Here is an 18,663-nt window from a genome sequence, read left to right as displayed (position 1 = left end):
CCTTCTTTCCGTCTGATATCAGGATCTAGTGCAAGAGAAGAAGCACTGAAAAAATGGATGCAGGGAAACTCATTAATTGATAAGACTGACCCCAGTTCTGCCGGCACTTTTGTACACAAGTGTTTTGCTGGAACATCATGAGATGTTCCCTTTGTTTTAATGCATATAAGCTTTAGTGAGCTCACAGCCCATCGATATACTGTTGAGATTTGCAAATGTTGCAGTGTAAAGACAGACATTTCCAAATGGCTTAGTTGGTTACAGCTACGTTAGGGTGGGGACATGAAAACATATGGCCTATTTGCTAACGGTACTCTTGATTAGTATAAACTGGTTGTTGCCAGATGTTTAGCTCCTTAGTTTATTAACAGTTTCTTTTCTAAATATAAGAAATATTAAAACTTCAAGCATTTGCACAACTTCTTGTTTTCTGAAGAGGTGGATTGAATGTGGAGTAGTAGATCACCTATCTTTTAACAGAAGGTTATACAAAAGGACACAAAAAGTTAGTCCTTGGAGTAGAATTTAACATATTCTTGGGCAGATCCTCCTGGACTCCCAGGAAGCATTAAGAGCTGAGTATCCTGAAGTCATCTGCAGCTCCTTTATAGTGATGCATAGGTGCAACCAAAATCCCTGGTGGCTGGAGAAATTCTTTTTTAGGAATCCATCCATCTCCTCTGTAGGATTGGATACTAAACAAGAGTATCTCAGTAGGAATCCATGTACTTACCCTGAGCTTAAAAGTGTAAAATTGGATATTTGTCCATTGAATTTACCTGCTGACAAATGCTCTGAGATGGCAGTGCTGCATGGATATACTAAAATGAAAACCGTATGGCTCAGACTCCTAATGATGCAAAATGTTTTTGGAAATCTTACATTTCTGGTAAAATCTAATGCTCTGGGTCGTTGTCAGTTTGGCAGGAGAGGTAAAGAAGGGAGATGAATAATTTAAAGCTGCTAAGAAGCCAGACTGTGCAACATGGCTATGGAGAATATTGCCCTTTGCTTTAGAGGAATTTCAGAGGCTTTTAGAAGGCGGAAAGCACATCTATGTAATCAACAAGTAATGTGTTGAAGGCTGCAGTTTTGTGTATTGTTACTTCCGAAAACATAGACATGCATTCCCTAAATGGAAAGCTACAGAGCTAGAAAGCTGGAAATTTTTTGGCACACCATTTTTGGGGTTAGGAAAGTGCTGGTTTTCTGACCTTCCATGAAAATTCTTTAAAAGAAAAGAAAAAATAAAATTTAATACCAAAACTTTTTGTGAACAAAGGAAAAGCAAAACTTTTTTGTTTGAGCTTTAAAAATCAAAAACACTTAGTAGTCAAAAATAGATAAAAGGTATTTAGCAGGAAAAATTGTGGAAAACTCATTTTGAGGCATTTGTGCATTACTTCTCCCTTCCCCCATTCATTTTTTTTTTAATTCCACCCCCGCTTGGTCTCTTTACCATTCTACTTTCACCATAGTGCAAAGAATGAAATGGCTGCCACAACTTGTGGTTTTCTGATTGTATGCTAGGTCTTAATTTAATTGCACTGAAACTCTTTAAGCCAGTCCCACAGTGTTTTCACCATATGGGACTTCTTTGCAAACCTGAGAGTTCCCTTTGCGAAAAGACTTTCAAGATTGGCCTTTAGCTTTTTAACTCTTTCTTGCATGCACTTGCACTCTGTAGAGAAATAGCTGTTTCTGAAGCATTCATTTCGGATTGATCTGCTGATAAAATTATAGAGTATTTTCATGCCCAAAGGTTAGCACTGGCTTGCATTTAATTGCTTATGTCTCAAGGAATCCAAAGAAGTTAAATGCAGTAAGGATAACATAATGATAAGAATGGAAAATCTACCTTATATCTGCAAATAAGGGACATGTGGAGCAAAACCTATGAAAATCGATTTCATCTGATCTCCAGCCAATTCTGAACACAAACATAAACTTTGAGTAATTAGTCCATGTGTGTTTGTATAGATTCTGTTCATCTCCAGTCTGGAGATATTTCTATCCTTATGGCAACATAGTTGAAGTCTATAAATGCAGAACTAGGTAGTTACATTTATTCTAATTAATGGGCCATTGTTGATGGTATTGGCTCAGCAATTGATGCCATTAATGAAAATAAATCTTTGCATTTGATAATAAACAAACATAGGTTATTTACTATCAGTCTTACCAATTTAGTAATAAATTTTGAGGAATTATTTTACATGGAGTATTTGAACTTATGTTATCAGACAATAGCGCTCTTTTTCTTTTTTTTTTTTTTTTTAATTTAAATGAATGTGCAGAGTCTGTGGGACCACACTTGCACAGTCCATAGCGTGGTGGAGCCTTCTTTTGAGTTGATTCACAGTATTACACAAACACACCACTCTGTATTGCTAATAGGATAATTATTGTGGTACCCACAGCCAATGGGAACATTGTGTTTAAATGAGTGGGACAAGGATCAGGCCCTTAAGTAATACATACAGCTTTAATAACCCTCAGTTGGATGCTGAAGTGATTTTATTACATTCACTAATTATAGGTAAAGTACTATGTGCAGTCTAGAAAATCAACAGGAACAAAAGTGGATACATTTCCAAATGTTAGTTTCATCTTCAGAACTGTTTTTTGTTAATTATGCTAATTAAAAAAGGAAATCTCTGTTACATGTGATTATAGCAATATGTGTTTTTACATTAAGTGCTGTGCAGTGAAATACATCTGTGTGTGCCAGCCCCACTTGGGTGGATTCCATATGCCGGGCGTTTATGTTAAATTGACTTTGTCCTGTTTCAAGATGTGCTTTTGTGTTGGGCTCACAGCTGAGCAATGCAGTGTAAATCCCTAAGAAAGGAGTCAAAAAACCTTTTTTTCAGCAGTGGTGAGCATAAATGGCTTGGCCCTGGTATGGGAGATGAAAGTGGTCTCTCTGTTAGTGTGCTGCAATTGCTTGCCATAATCTCACCCATCTTCACACGCTGGCGTTAAAGTGCCTCTGGCCTGTTGCCTGCATCGACTTCACTGCAGTGCCTCCATCCACGGCCACTCTGCCCATGATGGTGAAACCAGGAGGGTACTTGAGGCTCTCCCAGAAAGGAAATTTATTGATCGTTTGCTCATTTAATGCAAAAAGCAAATCTCAAATTGACTGGCACGGGCATCTTCCCACTGATTTGCTAACCCAGCACTGGTAGGACAGGTTATGATATTGGTGCCGTGCTATGCCAGCCTTTAAAAGGAGGCTGTTACGTTCTGAAAAGTGTTCGAAGCGAAGTCTGAGCTACTGATGAGTTTTGCATGCTGAGCAGGAGCAGCTACCTGTCAGAAAAAACTGCACTGGAGGCTTCAGTAATGCTTTTTCTATTTCCAGAGTTGCCTGCTGGTTGGGAGAAAATTGAGGATCCTGTATATGGTGTCTACTATGTAGAGTAAGTGCTGCTCTCCGGTTCTGGTGTGGCTGTTGGGTGGAGGAAGGCTTTCCTTCGCAGCGGTCTGTGTGCTTCGTTGGTAGCATCTCATACCGAGGAGGAGGAGACCCTGGCCACTTTCAGTCTGGGGGATGCTACAGGGGCTGGGAGAGGGCAGCCCTGCCCTGCCATTCCCTATCCTCTGGTGGGCTCTGGCAGCAGCACCCTGGGCTGGGGGTTGGCTCAAGGGAGACAGGAACACCCCAGGTAAGCTCCAGGGGTGAGTTCAGGGGAGACAGGAGCACCCGTGGGTCAGGGTATGCAGGAGTCCCAGCACCTAGCAAAATACTTTTCTCCAGAGAACATTAACAAGTCTGCAATTAACTGAGCTTGATCCCCTTCGTATAGTGTTACGATCAAAATATGAGTGTGCAAAGCAGACCGCCAATTCAGTTACAAGTCAGAAGACACTCAAAGGAGGAATGGACAAGCCTGTGTGACCAAACAGCCCGGGCAGAGGCTCCTGCATCAGGCTGTGTTGTTGTTAATAGAATTACAGGTTTAATGGGACTCTCCCCAGAATTAGAACGGCTGCTTCTTTATCGAGATGTCAGATCGCTCCCTTGGGAAACCAGAGATCTGAGTTTTGTTTCATCACTGACCCCATAAAATGAATTTTTAATTATGTGTATACTCCCGTCTAGTAGGATGCCTTATGATAGCCCTCAGAATAGACATGGAATACAGTTTCTGTCTGCTTTGGCTCCTTTCTGACCCTACCATCTGTGCCTAGGGAAACAAGGTTAGCAAACTGTGTAATTAAGGCTTGACATTTATTTACCAAAGACATCAAGAATATTTTTCGGCTATTAAATGCCATGCCAAGAGGTCTTTACAGCATTTTTTCCTGTCACTTTATATATACATGCCTGTTAGTTTTGTGGCACTCCTTAGTGATGAAATTAAATAGAAAAGTAACAGCAATCAGACATAAGTTTATTTTACTTACTATCTATAAGCTAGCAAGATGGTTACTATTTGAGCACGTGTCTCTGTCCCTTCCAGTTCAGGCACTCTGTTATTACATAATAGTTTTTATTGAGAAACAACTGTATCATGAAAAAGTTTATATCATTTTTCAAGTGGTTATCAATTTTTCTTAACTTTCTGAAGATATCTTGAAATGGGAAATCTTTTACAGAACTCAATAACTTGTTTTTATTTGATTACTTAAATATTTGTCCAGTGATTTAATATTGACCTTTAGCAGGAAAAATGCTGAACATAACTATCTAGAGTGCTTCTATTGTAATTACTTGAAAAAGTGGTTGTTTGTTCATTCAGGGTTTTTTTTGATAAAGACACGTGGGACAAGAGACAGTAAAATAGCAAGTACTTAACGGTAAACTTTGCTTTGGATACAAAGATGGGCTTTAAGCTAATAAAATTTTCTAAGGTCTACCTGCTCCTCTGCTGTAGCAGAATCACTCTTGAAAAATTGCTCTCGAACAGTTGGTGAGCAGCTCATCTCAGCTGCAGCCATCAGCTGCAGAGAGTCCCCAGACCTGCCCCCACCGCCCTGGCATCTGTGGCTGGTGTTCGTCAGTTGGTTTCATAAAATGGTTAATCCTCTGTGGAGTGCATTGCTTGTCTGCAATGTTTGGGGCTGAGCTGCTTTTTTTTCCTTTTCCTGAGATTGGTAACAAGTATTGGCTCTAAACATCTCATATGGGTCAAAAGCTGCCTAATGACCCTCCAAGGAAGACAGCTGAAGTTTCACCAAATGCTGGTTTCCACTGGGAGTATTTGCTGGTGGCTGATTCTGAATATATTTTGATGCATTTGGAGCCCAGCTTTTCAGCTCATAGCCTGCATCCCCGCAGATATTTTTAAGACATCCTGTTAATAGTGTGCATTGATCAGATAGCTGACAGATGTTACCAGTTGTTGGGTTTTGTTTTGTTTTTTGGGGTTTTTTTTAACTTCAGTGAGCCAGGGAATGACTGCACCTCTGGGAATCTGATTAAAGCAGGAATGATACAGGCCAGTCTTTTAAAATGCAATCAGACAGAGCGCCTTTTCTGCTTTAATCTCATTTTTCACAGATAGTTCACTACTTTAATGTATTTGAAGGAATTAGCCATTCTTACTCAAGATATCATATCAATACTGGAATCCACTTGTTTTCCTAAATATGCTTTTTGGCACGGCTAGGTGAGCCTTGTTCCACATACACTGCAGTCGGGTTTGTTTGGTATTTTACTCCTTTCCTCCGAGGAGTTTCATGCCTGGCCGTCATTCCTGCTTGTCACATAAAGGGTTTCCTAATTTATTGCTCTCTTTCATCTCCAGCCACATCAACCGGAAGACACAGTATGAAAACCCAGTTCTTGAAGCAAAGAGGAAGAAACAGCTTGAGCAACAGCAACAGCCACCAGAAGGTTGGCACCACCGAGGTCGTGATGGTTGGGGTTTGCATGAGGGAATGTGCCCTCCCTCACCTTGGCAGCACCATGCCAATGTGTTTGTTCTTCCTTCTGTGGTCTTAGTGTTTAAAGGCAAAATGACGTGCATAGGAAAGGTTGCATATGCCCTTCACATAAGATGTAGCAAAGGAGAAAATCTAAACCGTATAACCACTTAAACATAGTAGCTTTCACCCCTGTTAAAGGGGAGAGGTTTTTCTTTTAATGTCTTTTATTTCTGGAAATTTTCTAGGCTTCCCAGAAACAATTAAAACACATTTTCCTCTTTAATCTGCTCCATCAAGTTACTCACTGTAGCTGGTGGTGTTCCAGTCTGCATTGGAACTCATAGACTGTCGAAGGGGATAAGGAGTGGGCATTTACATGTGCCCTAGAGAAACTCCCCTGCATGAGAGACTTCTTAACCCAAGACCTTTGGATGTTGTAAAGCTCTAACATCTGAAGTAATTTCATTATTGTAAAAACACTTTTTTTTCCTTTTCCCGTCGTCGTCCCCCCCCTTTTCTTTTTTTCTTTCCTTTTTCTTTCTTTCTTTCTAGCCCAACTGCCGTGTGGTATTTGGGGTTTTTTGGTACCTTCGTAGCTTTCACACCAAGTTATTTCACAACAGTTATTACCCACGGGGAAAATAATTTAGGCTTCAAAATTCCTCCTGCAGCCCTATTGCCCGCAACGTCAGCCCTTCTACTTAGACGCAATGAGTGCCATGGGGAATAGACTTCATGTAAGTGTCGAGACCACTTAGATGCCAATCAAGTCCCAAGTTTGAGTGTGAGGTAGGGTGTTGCAGCAGATGGATCACTTGACCTGGACATAGGGAGTCCTCCAGAATGGGTTTTTGAACATCCCATTCATTTTATTCCCTCTCTCCGTGACTCTGTTTTCTCTCTTGCCATGCTTCTCACGTCTCCTCTGCTTGAACCCCGCACTCCCAGTGTATGTACGTGCAGGAGCTCATAGTGCTGTTGTGAAACAAGTAACATTTCCCTCTCTGCCCTCTCTAGAATGGACAGAGGAGTGTCCATCTCTCCCACCACCCGCTGCTCCAAACCATGTTTCAAACAACCAGGAGGCAGTTCGGGAAGCACCAGTGCAAGGTAATAACCTTGTTAAACCAGTTGTAAAAGTGCAACAAGGTTTTTTTCCTGAGAATGAAATTCCCTCAGCCACCAGCAAAGGGATTATCTCCATGACTAGTGTCACACACCAGGGCACATGCCTGCTTATCTGAATTCCCATAGATTCTGAGACTAGTTGTTTTGAGACCACATTTGTTGCTAAATGGAAGAGGCAAATGAGATCGCCTGCATCAAAAAAGGATTGTGGCTATGCTCTGTGTAGCGTTCCAAGTCTTAAAAAAGGCATGGTGAAAACATGAGTTACAACTTCGGTGGGATTTAACAGCAACTGCGGTGGATGCAAGTGCAAGTAGGAGGAGACCCTTTTCTACAGAGCTGTATGGATATGCAAGGATTAGGCTTTTACACCTTCTAAACTCTCCTGAGTTTAGAATGTGGCTCTTACAATAAGTTCTAGCACAGAGATTTCTTTCTGTTCTCGTAGGTCAACATTCCCTCCCAAAAAGCAGCATAGAATCTCACCATGTTGCACTGTGATTAAGACACAGGCATGCATTAACATGGTCTCGTTTTAGTTTGAGAGCCAAAGCCAATGTCACCCCGTGTCTGCATTTGTGAGCAAGTAGAGTTTCAATTTAAAGTAGTTTAAGAGCCCTGGAAACTGGTCAGTGTGTTTGGAAGCTGTGATGCACGTAGGTTGTCAGCACTGTTTAGCAGGACCTTGATTTTGGAGAGCTTGAGTGTCTTGGTTGCATTTGTGCCATCTGAGCAGCCAGGTTCTGGTATTGCCATGGATGAGTCTGGCTTGCAACTTTATGGATTTTCCTTTCTGTGTACTTTGAATCCAAATGAAAATTTGGAGGGGGTAGGAGCTGGGGGATCCCTCAGAAGAGGGAGATCCTCTGCCATTTGGAGAGCTTTCCAGAGCTACCAAGCCTCCGTGCTGAATCTGACTTTCTGTAGTAACAGGGCGAAGAGGCACACGTGTTGGGGGCAAATTACATCATGTTTCTGAAAAATCTGAGTGGAAGCTCCTCTGGGAAGCTCAGCATGAGGAGGGATTGATAACAGGTCCAAATACTGCAGACCTACTTTGAAGTTGTACATGCATACAAGTACTTTGGGCTGTTACAGCCTTATTTATTAGTGTTGATGGTCTGTGTATAGCCAAGTGCTCACAGACCAGTTGCTTGTCTTAAATAACTGATCAGACAGGACATGAATCGTTCTTGAATTCGCAGCGTGAGCTGAAACATTGCCAGATCAGGTTGCCATCAAGGGCAGAGAATTCCACTTGTACCTCTTGCAGTACAAGTGCTCTCTGGTTACAAGTGGTTGTAAGTAGGTTTCATCTTTGGCTACATCTAAATTGGATAGCAAGCGAATGTTATTGCCCCGGTCTGCAGGAACCAGAGGCTGGGGAAGGTGAGAGAGGGGGAATCTGGCTGGAGCATGTCATCCTGACAGAGCTGGGAGCAGCCGGGGGGAGGCTGGTCCCGGGAGCTCATAAATACTCCTATGCTCTGCAGGTCAGCTGTGGTCTCCGAAGGTGAGTCTGGCACGGGTGCTGCTGTCTCGGGCTGCCTTTCCTGCTGGGAAAAGCCAGGGAGTGCTTTCTGCTGCAGGTGGCAGCAGATCAGCCCTTCCAAAACAGACGTGCAAAATATAACAGTATCTACAGCCCCCAGCACATTCCTGAGGGGTATTAAAGTACATTAGAGTAATCCAGACTTGCAGCAAGGAAAAACGTGGGAGGTCTGGGGATGGTACCCTGACCACCAGGCATCTGGGGTTAGGCATCTCATCAGAGTGCCCCGAAACAGCTGGTCTTCCTCGGGGAGACATCTGTGAATGCCACCTCTGCCTTTTACACTGTCGGGCTGAAGTGAGGGCTGCCCAAGTGTCCATGCATGGCAATGTAAAGGACCCGTCACGCGGGGGATGATGTTAGAAGCCTCACTCAGTTCTCCACCCACTCCCAACTGCGAGCCACAAAGTTTTGCAGTAACATTATGGGAAAGCATTAGCCTGTCTCAGCACCACTCTGAGTACCTGCTGATGACTCCTTCTCTGTCATTCTTTCCTGTTCCTTTCTCAGTGCTGATCCCTCTTCTCCTGCTCCCCATTTGCAGCAGCTATTTCCAGCTTCCCTGTCCCCCTGCCCTATGTCCAGGGGTTTCCGTCTCTCCCACTGATGGTGCTGCTGGTGGGGACGTGGACACAAGGACCCCTCCTTGTGCCCCTGAGAACGCTCTCCCAGCTGGGGTTTTGTAGATACACACATTTAAAATGTGATCCCCTCCCAAATGCTGGGACATAGCCTGTGGTGCTGGTACCCCCTTACTACAGGGCAAGTTCACCCTGTATTCGTAGGCAGACGCTAGCAAGCTGCTGTGTTCTGCTTGTCTTTTGAACCAGAAACCAGCACAGGACCAAGCCCCGCTGCACACTGCCTCTCAGCCACGTTTGTTACCTGAGACGTTGGGTTGCACTTTGATAGTCAGGGCTTTTTTGCAGCTTGGGGTCTGAGCAGAGCACCTGCCCACGATGTGCAGGATTACCGTATTCCTGTGCTACCATTCAAAGGCAGAAGACTGCAAGTCCTTACACTGCCCCCTCATGAATAATCTTCAAATATACCTTTTTTTTTCCCCCGGTCAAAGGCTTACAAGTCTCAAATCCCCTCACTCTCCCTCAAGGTCTCCTTTCTAAACAGAGGCCTGCGGCAATGCTGCCAAAGTTTTCGAAAGTGCGCCAGCTCTCCCTGTGCGATACACACTGCTGATCCTGGAGCTGTCACCAGAGGGCTTAGTGGCACAGTCTTTTCTTCTCTAAGCGTTAAAACCAATTAAAAGTGCAAAGGTGTTTAGTGTTGGCACTGTGAAGTACAGCAACTGTGATTCCTTTTCCAAGCCTGTGCAATGTGCTTTGCAAGGATGCGCTTTTGTCTTCGGAGCACCTTGTTCCCTCTTAACCATGCTCCCAGAGAGCATTAGCAGCCCTCCAGCACAGCCTCTCTGGTCCCGGGCTGCTCTTTGATCCCTACTTCACAATGGCAGTGTTTCATCCACAACAGGCAAGGAGCAGAAAGGAAAGAGAAAAGACTTCAAACAGCGTCTGAAGAACAATACCAGCGCCCTCCCCTTTTTCACTGGAGGATGACACAGGGTGGTAGCGATGGTAGGGCGAGGGAGGTTATGCTAAAGGGTTACGCAGTGTCTTGCCACAGCTCAGAAGTTGCTTTTTGCTCGGTGGGTTGAGAGAAAGCCGAGCAGTGAAAAACATAATGATATTCCTTTCTGCAGAAATTCTTGCTACAGACTCCTTCTGTAGGAGGCATTTGTGCTGTTCCTGTCCCATCCTTCCTGGGATGGATATGACCACCTCAGGACAGAGATAAGACACATATCAAGTCAGCATTGCCAGCTTTAATATATTCCGTTCCTTAAAGCCGCGTGTTTTCCCCTTTGTAGCCTTGGGGCTTTGGTGTGCACAACCACAGCTAACAAAGCACCAGGTACTAGGGGTTTTGCTCACTCTTTTTACTGCATGGTTGGATCCAGGGAGACATGTGGAGTGCGATGAGGTGAGAGGATGCTGGAGTGAAGTTCAGTCCCGTCCCAGCACACCGCTGTGTTTGTCTGTGTACTTGTTAGAGTGGGGAGGGGCAGAGAAAAAAACAGATCAAACACTCTTGCCTGCCTGTTCATAGATTTTTCCAAACTTCCTACACAGGAAAACCATTTTTTACACGAAACCCTTCGGAGTTGAAAGGGAAGTTCATCCACACCAAGCTAAGGAAAAGCAGCAGGGGTTTCGGCTTCACCGTCGTTGGAGGGGATGAGCCGGATGAATTTCTCCAAATCAAAAGTTTGGTGCTTGACGGCCCCGCAGCACTGGATGGCAAAATGGAAACAGGTACCAATGCTTTAAATCAAAATCACCACCACCACTTTGGTTTATGTTTTTACAGCTGGTTTTATGTGCAATTCATAAAGAACTTTAGTCCTCATCCCTTTTTTGGGGAAAGGCGTTTAGCTTTCCAATCAGCAAGCAGGGAAGTGAGATATATTGAGGGATATGTTCAAAATCTTATAGCAAGGCACTTCATGTGCTGGAAATTCACCTCAGGTGTCAAAATACCGGGCTGGGGCTCTGCCAGCTCCTGCTCTCCCCACGCTGACCTGCAGAGAGGAGCCAGCGGTTGTAGGGTCCCGCGTCAGGCTGCGGGTTACTGCTCCCCGCTACGGCAAAGGCTGTGGTATTTTTGTAGAGCTGCGTCACTGTGTGTTTTTGTATCTGCCATGCTGCTCACCCCCTCTCCAAAGCCACTCCTGGGGAATGGGCCCAGGAGTGGGCTAGTTTGCATTTCCCTGGGTGGAGGCACCAAGGGCCAATTTGTTTTGCCAGAGATCGGGCCCAGCATGATGAAATCCTGTTAGGATTCACCTGAGGTCACAACTCCTCATTTGCACATGGAGCATCACAACATTAAACATCCCTGTGTTGCAGCCCCAGTGTTAAAAAACGGATTATAACTTAATTGATACCTAGATTTCAGGCTGAAGTATGTCTGAGACATGATACATGGCACCATATTTGAGCAGTTGGTATTTGAGAGCCTTCTGTTATAGCTCGCATGTGCTCTCAGTTTTGTTGCTGTCATATGTCAGTGTAGCACAGTGTAAAACAGGGAGTCGGGCTTCGAAATAACTGATAAATGGGCCATATACCATCATTCGAATTTATTAATTTTTTGCATGAGCCAATTTCATTTTCACTTTTAAAAACCTTTATGTACAGAAAGGCTTTATGCAGTGAAACCATTGCGTACAGGTAATTCTTGCTTGCCCAAGTGTCACTGCTCCTTTTCCTGGCAAAGGTACTTAAATGTTGCTATTTACCTGTGAGTAGTACCTGTGGATTCTGCAGATCAGCTCGCAGGCTCTTGTCATCACCTTCCCAGGGTGCACAAAATGTATGTGTTTGGTATATCTGTCTGTGTCCTCTGCAGGGGACGTCATAGTCAGTGTGAACGATACCTGTGTGCTGGGGCACACTCACGCTCAAGTTGTGAAAATCTTCCAGTCCATCCCCATCGGTGCCAGCGTGGACCTCGAACTGTGCCGAGGCTACCCCCTGCCCTTCGATCCCGATGATCCCAACACAAGCCTGGTTACATCTGTGGCAATTTTGGACAAAGAGCCGATCATTGTGAACGGGCAGGAAAATTACGACTCCCCAGCGAGCCACAGTAGTAAAACAGGGAAAGTAAATGGCACAAAGGAAGCGAGACCCAGCAGCCCGGCTGAGGTCTCTTCCAACGGACCCCATGGTTACCCCAATGACACGGTCTCTTTGGCGTCTTCGATAGCAACACAACCTGAACTCATAACTGTGCATATAGTGAAAGGGCCTATGGGCTTTGGGTTTACTATAGCAGACAGTCCCGGTGGGGGTGGCCAAAGAGTGAAACAAATCGTGGACAGTCCACGGTGCCGCGGCCTGAAGGAGGGTGATCTTATAGTTGAAGTCAACAAGAAGAATGTGCAGAGCCTCACTCACAACCAGGTGGTGGATATGCTGATTGAATGTCCTAAGGGAAGCGAAGTCACGTTGCTGGTGCAGCGAGGAGGTAAGTCTTCAAAACTGCTTTAAAATATTTCATCTTGAAATTTAGAAAAAATGCGTGTCATGAAAGACCTGCTCTCCTAAGCTTCTCTGTAGAAATCGTTTATGTCCTGAGGTGTCCCCAACTTGGCAGTTGTCAGGTCACATAGATGGTTAAAATTATTTATTGTTTGATGCTGCACTGGGGGGAACATGCATGTAGTTCCCATGCGCCCATGCACTACACACATCTTCTGGTAATGCACAAAAAGGTGGTGTGGTTACACTTTTACTTACATAACAACCCCTGATATGCTTGTAAAAATTATTTTAAATAGAACATGTACATTTCTTGAGCTTTTTTGGGAGATGGAAGAGGCTGGTAATACGTTCTGTAATTTGCAGCGTTCAAAATCAGATATCCAATGACTTTTCACTGTGGAAAGGTTACACCTGGGATACAGTTGGGAGTGGAGGAGAGAATTTAAACTTCTTCAAGTTGTAAGCAATTGAAAGGTTACTTCTGGGTATGTTTATTTACTGTGCAATTGGGAGCTGAGCTCATTTTTGTTTGCATTGCTGAGAGGCCATCAGCAGGTACAGAAACACCCTACAGGCAGTGTGTCTGCAGCCCACATGGGAGCATGGATGGTAGGTAACCTGTCATGGGGTCAGTCCATCCACAGGAACTCTTTCCCTGCACATAGTAAGTGTAATCTGAGGTAGCACACCACACCTCACGTAGCACACTTTTAGTCTGTGGATTAAAATTACTGGAAGAATTAGTGTCAAGTTTGCAGGGAAAGTCCATGTTAGCTGTTGAGTGCAAAGTCAAGAGCAGAGGGGTCAGCTCTCCCTCTCTCTGCTCTGGCATTGGCAGCAGGGATCTGAGAGGGGCAAAGCCCCGGCCCCACTGTGCTCCCTTTCCCATGTAGCGGTTTTTATGGACAGCACACACATTGGTGCTCAGCGTCTTGCAGCGACAAGCACGCTGCAGAGACAGTTAAGCTCACACGTAGGTGTTGAACACAGCCCCCAGCCAGCTCTGGGAGGAGTGTTTGATATTAAGGAAATTTTTGGATGCCTTTTCTAAAAAAATTTTGATTGTAGTAAGTTAGCAACAAGAGCCAGTCTGTTTTAACAGGGGACAAGCTGCTTTCTGAATTTGCAACTCTGGTTTCTTGTTTTTGAAGACCTATTTCAAGGAATAGCAGCTCTGGAGAAAGTGCTGCCTTTCTTATACTCCTTCCTTTCCAAGTGCTTACTGTGTTTCTGTATTTTGATAGTAAATTAAAAAGTAGATAACAGAATACATCACGAGTTCCCCAGTTTTCAAAGTGTGAGTTCCTTAAAGACTTTCAATACTAGAGAGGTTTAAAAAAATGCACTGCGTTCTCATGATTAATATATGTACTATGGAGAAAATATGGTTGGAAGAAAAATAGCAGCTATTATTAATCCTCCTGGAGAGCGCATATATATCTGGTAGCACCATACATTAATTATTTGAATTCTGGCTGACATTTAATAATCCTCTTTATGCCTTGAAGGCATAATGAAAAGATTTGATGAGGAAATAAAAGCATAGTTTTAATAAGATAGTAAATAGTTCTCTGGTAATCTTGCTGAATCTCTCTCTTCTTCTTTTATTTAATCGAGATACTAACCACATGTTGAGCATTTGCTGTCACCTTCCTAGACAGATACCGTATCAATCTCCTTGAACTGCCTCCCTCCCTCCTTCAAGGTTGTGACATTTTCATCTGAGCATAGAGCACTTGCAGTTCCAAATTTCACGCTCTCGTGGTACGGGACTCCGAAACTGTGGTGGCCCTGGATCCAGAGTTAATCATTGAAACATGGTTTTTTTCACATCCGGAAGAAAGCTGGACTGAAAGGCACTCAGGTTGTGGCACAGAAGCCAAGCAGAATACGGACAGCAATAGTAGCTCCAGAATCAAAACCAGTCAGGTTTGTTTAAAGCTTGTGAGGTGTGGAGCTGGCTAAAACGCACCCAGCACTCAGCGCTGCTGCACGTGGGTCCTTTCTCCTGTAACTTTGGCTCGTGTTACCCCTGCCCAGTCTTTTATCAGAAGTACCATCCCCGGACAAGGTGCCGTTATTTATTTTGGTCTGATTACAGAAATGTATTTGGCTCCGGTGTCTGATAAGCTCCTTCAGGGCTCTTGAAGCAGTTTTTCTTTAGCTTCACTGTCAGTTGTCCTTTCCTCCTCCTCCCTCTGGTGTCCAGTGAAGAAAATGCTCAGGCGCTGTCAGGCATACTTGCATTAGCCTAACATTTGCATTCAGTCAGGCTTTGCATGAAGCATCCCTGCAACACTAAGGCGGGTGTTCAGAGCTGTTGAAAGGATTTGTCAGAAGTGATTACTAATCAGGCAGAAAAATATCAGAAAGAGATGTGTAATATACGGGAAAAGCTCTGCCTGCTCCAAGCTACTGGTGCACTCCCAACAACGAGGTTTAATTGTTACAATGCAAACCCACAGCCGCTGAGAACAGCCTGTAAAATACTTACCGTGAAGTGTATTCAGCTGAAGCGCTGGCTTATGGGAGCGGGTGAGTCCTGCCGTTGCCTTTGAGTGAGGAACAGAAGGGTGATTTCAGGAAGGATGAAGCTGAAATGTCCCCTCTGTGTGCTGGGCTGCTCACGTGTCATCTGAAAATCATTTGCAGGACTCCTACAAGATTGGGGCGGGGGGATAAATACATTAAGAGAGGGACAATGTCAGGTCATTGAGATTTTGCTTTCCAGAGGCCTCATAGAAATCTTGCCTTATCTATATTCTGGTTTAATTTTTTATTTTCTGCTTCCTCCTTCTCTCTCTGGGCCTTAATTGTATTATTGCTGTTGTTTTCCTCTTTCACCTGTACATAGTGCTGGATAAAACTCACTGAGCATATCTCATGGTTTGGACTTCCAGCACCTGAGGGTTTCAGGAAGGATGAACTCCGAGCGGAGGCAGGGTACAGAGGAGCTAATTGGGCTGTACATGAGACCAGATCGGAAAAGCTGCTTTTGCTTAACAAAATGAATGGACAGAGAAGACAAAATTACTGTCTCTATTAGGCAGGAGAGATAGGAGATACTTAAACCGAAGAGAGATTTTGGCTGAAGAGCAACTGGGTGTTGTTCTCGGCCGTGAGCAATTTAAACTGTAAACAAGAAGAAAGCGCCAACCCATTAGAGCTTGTAAGTCAAACTGGAGGAGGCGTAAAGCCTTTGCTGCCTGAAGGTAAAGTCAACACGTTTGAAGGGGATATGTCATGATGCCTGCAACAGCAGAAGAGACACTTGATAACCCAGCAGGACCCTTCAGGGGCTGGGTACCTGGAAGTAAATCAGCGCTACTGGTTACAAAATGCAGAATTAAGCGTATGTTTTTGTCCCTGCACTGCACAATGTGTTTACACATTTCAGTAACTTTAAACAGTTATTGTTAATAAGGCCACAAAAGGCACACCTTTATTTTGAATATTTGTAGCTGAAAAGGTTCTTTTAACCTAGTACCTACAAAGTACATAAAGTACTTTTTTCAAAAAAAAAAAGCAAGAAGGAAGGTAATAATATTTTCCACTTGAAATCCATTTGTCATTGAAGTCTTGTCTACGCACAGTAATCGACTGAAATAAGCAATTCCCAAATACCTCTCCATTCTGCACAGATTCTATTCATAATAAAAGCAACATTTTGTCAGAACAATTCCCCTGCTTCCCAAGTGACTTTTGTTCCAGGAAGTTGTGTCTATGCTGGGACAGGTGGAGGGCTGTTTCAGAACAAGTTATTCTACAAAAGTACTGTGCTGTATTTTTGGGGGTCATTAAGATCTAACATTTTTTTCAGCGAGAACATTTGTGTGTCATATTGATGGATTTTGTGAATTACCTCAGATTAAAGAGGATTATTTTTCTCCTTTATTTCCCCTTTGTTTTTTAAGGTCAGTCTTCAGGTCATCCAAAAATATTATGATTGGTTTGTGTTCAGATACAAGAATTGAGCTGAGCAGTTTTCATGCAGGTTTGAATGAACAGTTTCCCTTCAAAGCTTTCAGTTAGTGTTCACCAGCATCTTTATTCGCTGGAAGGTTGAAAATAGCATAAACGTTGAGCCTGATCTATGTAATCCCCTTGAAGATGTGTTCCCACTTTGCTCCAGATCAAAGTAAAAGCATCCAGGTGAAATGTCACTCACATGTCATGTGCAAATCAGTGGAGTTTCTAATAGCTTTCCCCTAGTGCCAAATTCACATTAAGCTGGGGAATGGAAATCAGTCTTCTGAGAAATATATGATATATGTGCTGGAGTTTCAAAACTAAATGTGTTTTATGGGAAGAAGAACCTATGCAACATCTACCTGTCTAAATGCCCGTCAGTGGGCACCTGAGTGCTTACCTCCATGCAAAAGCAAAGTCCGTAGTAAAGTCTCTATTCATGGAATAGAAGATGTTTGTGGGGAGCGATGAGGTAGGTGGAAGTAGGGAGAGGCCTGTGCCAATAGTCCTGCTCATTTGGTCCTTGACGCAAGTGGTCCTGAGGAGGTCCTTGTGATACATATAACTACAACAAAGATTTTCAGCAATGGAACAAAATTACAAAGCTCTAAAGCAATAAACCTGTTAAGTCTCCTTAGCTAGGTGAACCTTCCCTTGCTGTTCCGGTGATGCTCTTGGCATGTGAGGGTAATTAACCTCCGCCACTTCCCACAGAGAGGAGTTAACTCCCTCTTCTTGTGCTGAAAATGCGTGCTAGTCAACTGCTCTGGACTTGAAGGCTCTTTCTGTAGCCCAAAATGGAAGGACATTTTTTTCTCTCTCTGTTTATCTTGTGTCCAGGCCATTGAAACATCACATAGTAATATAAAGATATGTGTCTTTTTCTTTACGCTGCTTGTTGCAGCTTCGGGCTCCCCCCAGCCAGGGTAGAGGGAGTTACAAGATCCTTTAGACACAGTGGGAAAACTTTATAAACAATATATGATAACAACTTGTAATTGCAAGCACATTATGACTGCAAGCATATTATGGCTGAAATCAGATTGCTCTTTGAGATCTAGAGTGTCAAAGTAACAATGCTCAGGCATAAATGAGCAGTGGTATTGAGCATCAAATATCTGAGCTGAGTGAAATCTGTTATGGCTGCTGGTTTCAGGGGACGTCTCGTCACTACTCCGTCCTTTCTGCCCCCACCACAAACACCTATCAGTCTGAATTTTATAAAGAAAAATACTGTCTTTGTACTTGTTTATCAAGATCCTCTCCCCCCATAGAAATGAAATTTCCCCTTACTGTCCTTACCAGAAGTGTTAGAAATGGATCATTTAGTGGTAAGAGCCAAACAACAAAAAAAAAAAGCAGTATCTCACAGTGTTGGAATTAGAGCTCCTTTTCAGTTGCTATCCCTCATGATGTAAACCCATGGTAATTAGAGCTGCAATCAGCTATTCAGTGCAGACTTGAACTCTTTTGAACAAACCACTCACTTCTGTTTGCCCTTTAGGCTTGCAGTGAAGAGCGAGTTGAAAGTCATGCCACTTAAGCATCTAGCTGCCAGAAAATTTCAAACTCTCTTAGCAGCTGCTGAATTAGAGAAAAAGTGAGTCCAAACTGCATTTAGGACAAAAATCACAACCTGGGAATCATCTGACCGTTACCACAGAGCGTGTTTGCCTGTGCCAAAGCTTCTGGAAAGGGAAGAAAAGTTCACCATTTCCAGCAGTGTTTTCAGTTCTTAGTACAGAGGGAGCAGAGCATTATACTGGGCTCTTTGTCCCGTGCTTGGATCTGTAGGAACCCCTGTGGAAATCTGTCTTGCTGAGCACAGAGCTGCGGTACAGATCATCTTGCATGCCACCTTTATGGTTGGTTTTCTTACTCTACTCCCCAGCCCACCACATTGTGGCAGCCTCTTCCCTGACCCGAAGCAGGAGCAGATCTAATTCCTCTCTGCCATATGGTGTGCTCAACTAACCTCTACATTTTTTGAAAATCAAATTTCGAGTGACCTCTTACCTTCTGTCAATGACTACCAGCTCACCAAAGCTCCCAGTACCTTTTGCTCAGGTATCT

The 18,663-nt window shown here is 43.7% G+C and overlaps 1 protein-coding gene across 1 annotated transcript in view; it reads left to right on the top strand.

The window, feature by feature from the left end:
* Window positions 1-18,663, top strand: part of MAGI1 (membrane associated guanylate kinase, WW and PDZ domain containing 1) — a 355,632-nt gene that overhangs the window by 290,205 nt on the left and 46,764 nt on the right. Inside the window, exons 9-13 of the mRNA XM_059823169.1 lie at window positions 3,368-3,425; window positions 5,757-5,845; window positions 6,895-6,987; window positions 10,705-10,887; window positions 11,984-12,604. Coding sequence (XP_059679152.1) covers window positions 3,368-3,425; window positions 5,757-5,845; window positions 6,895-6,987; window positions 10,705-10,887; window positions 11,984-12,604 — 1,044 coding nt within the window. The remainder of the gene's footprint in view (window positions 1-3,367; window positions 3,426-5,756; window positions 5,846-6,894; window positions 6,988-10,704; window positions 10,888-11,983; window positions 12,605-18,663) is intronic.

The sequence above is a fragment of the Gavia stellata genome, chromosome 12 (assembly GCF_030936135.1).
Source record: "Gavia stellata isolate bGavSte3 chromosome 12, bGavSte3.hap2, whole genome shotgun sequence".
Lineage (NCBI taxonomy): Eukaryota > Metazoa > Chordata > Aves > Gaviiformes > Gaviidae > Gavia > Gavia stellata.
Note: the sequence above shows the minus strand (reverse complement) of the source record. Positions and strands in the feature narration are given on the sequence as shown.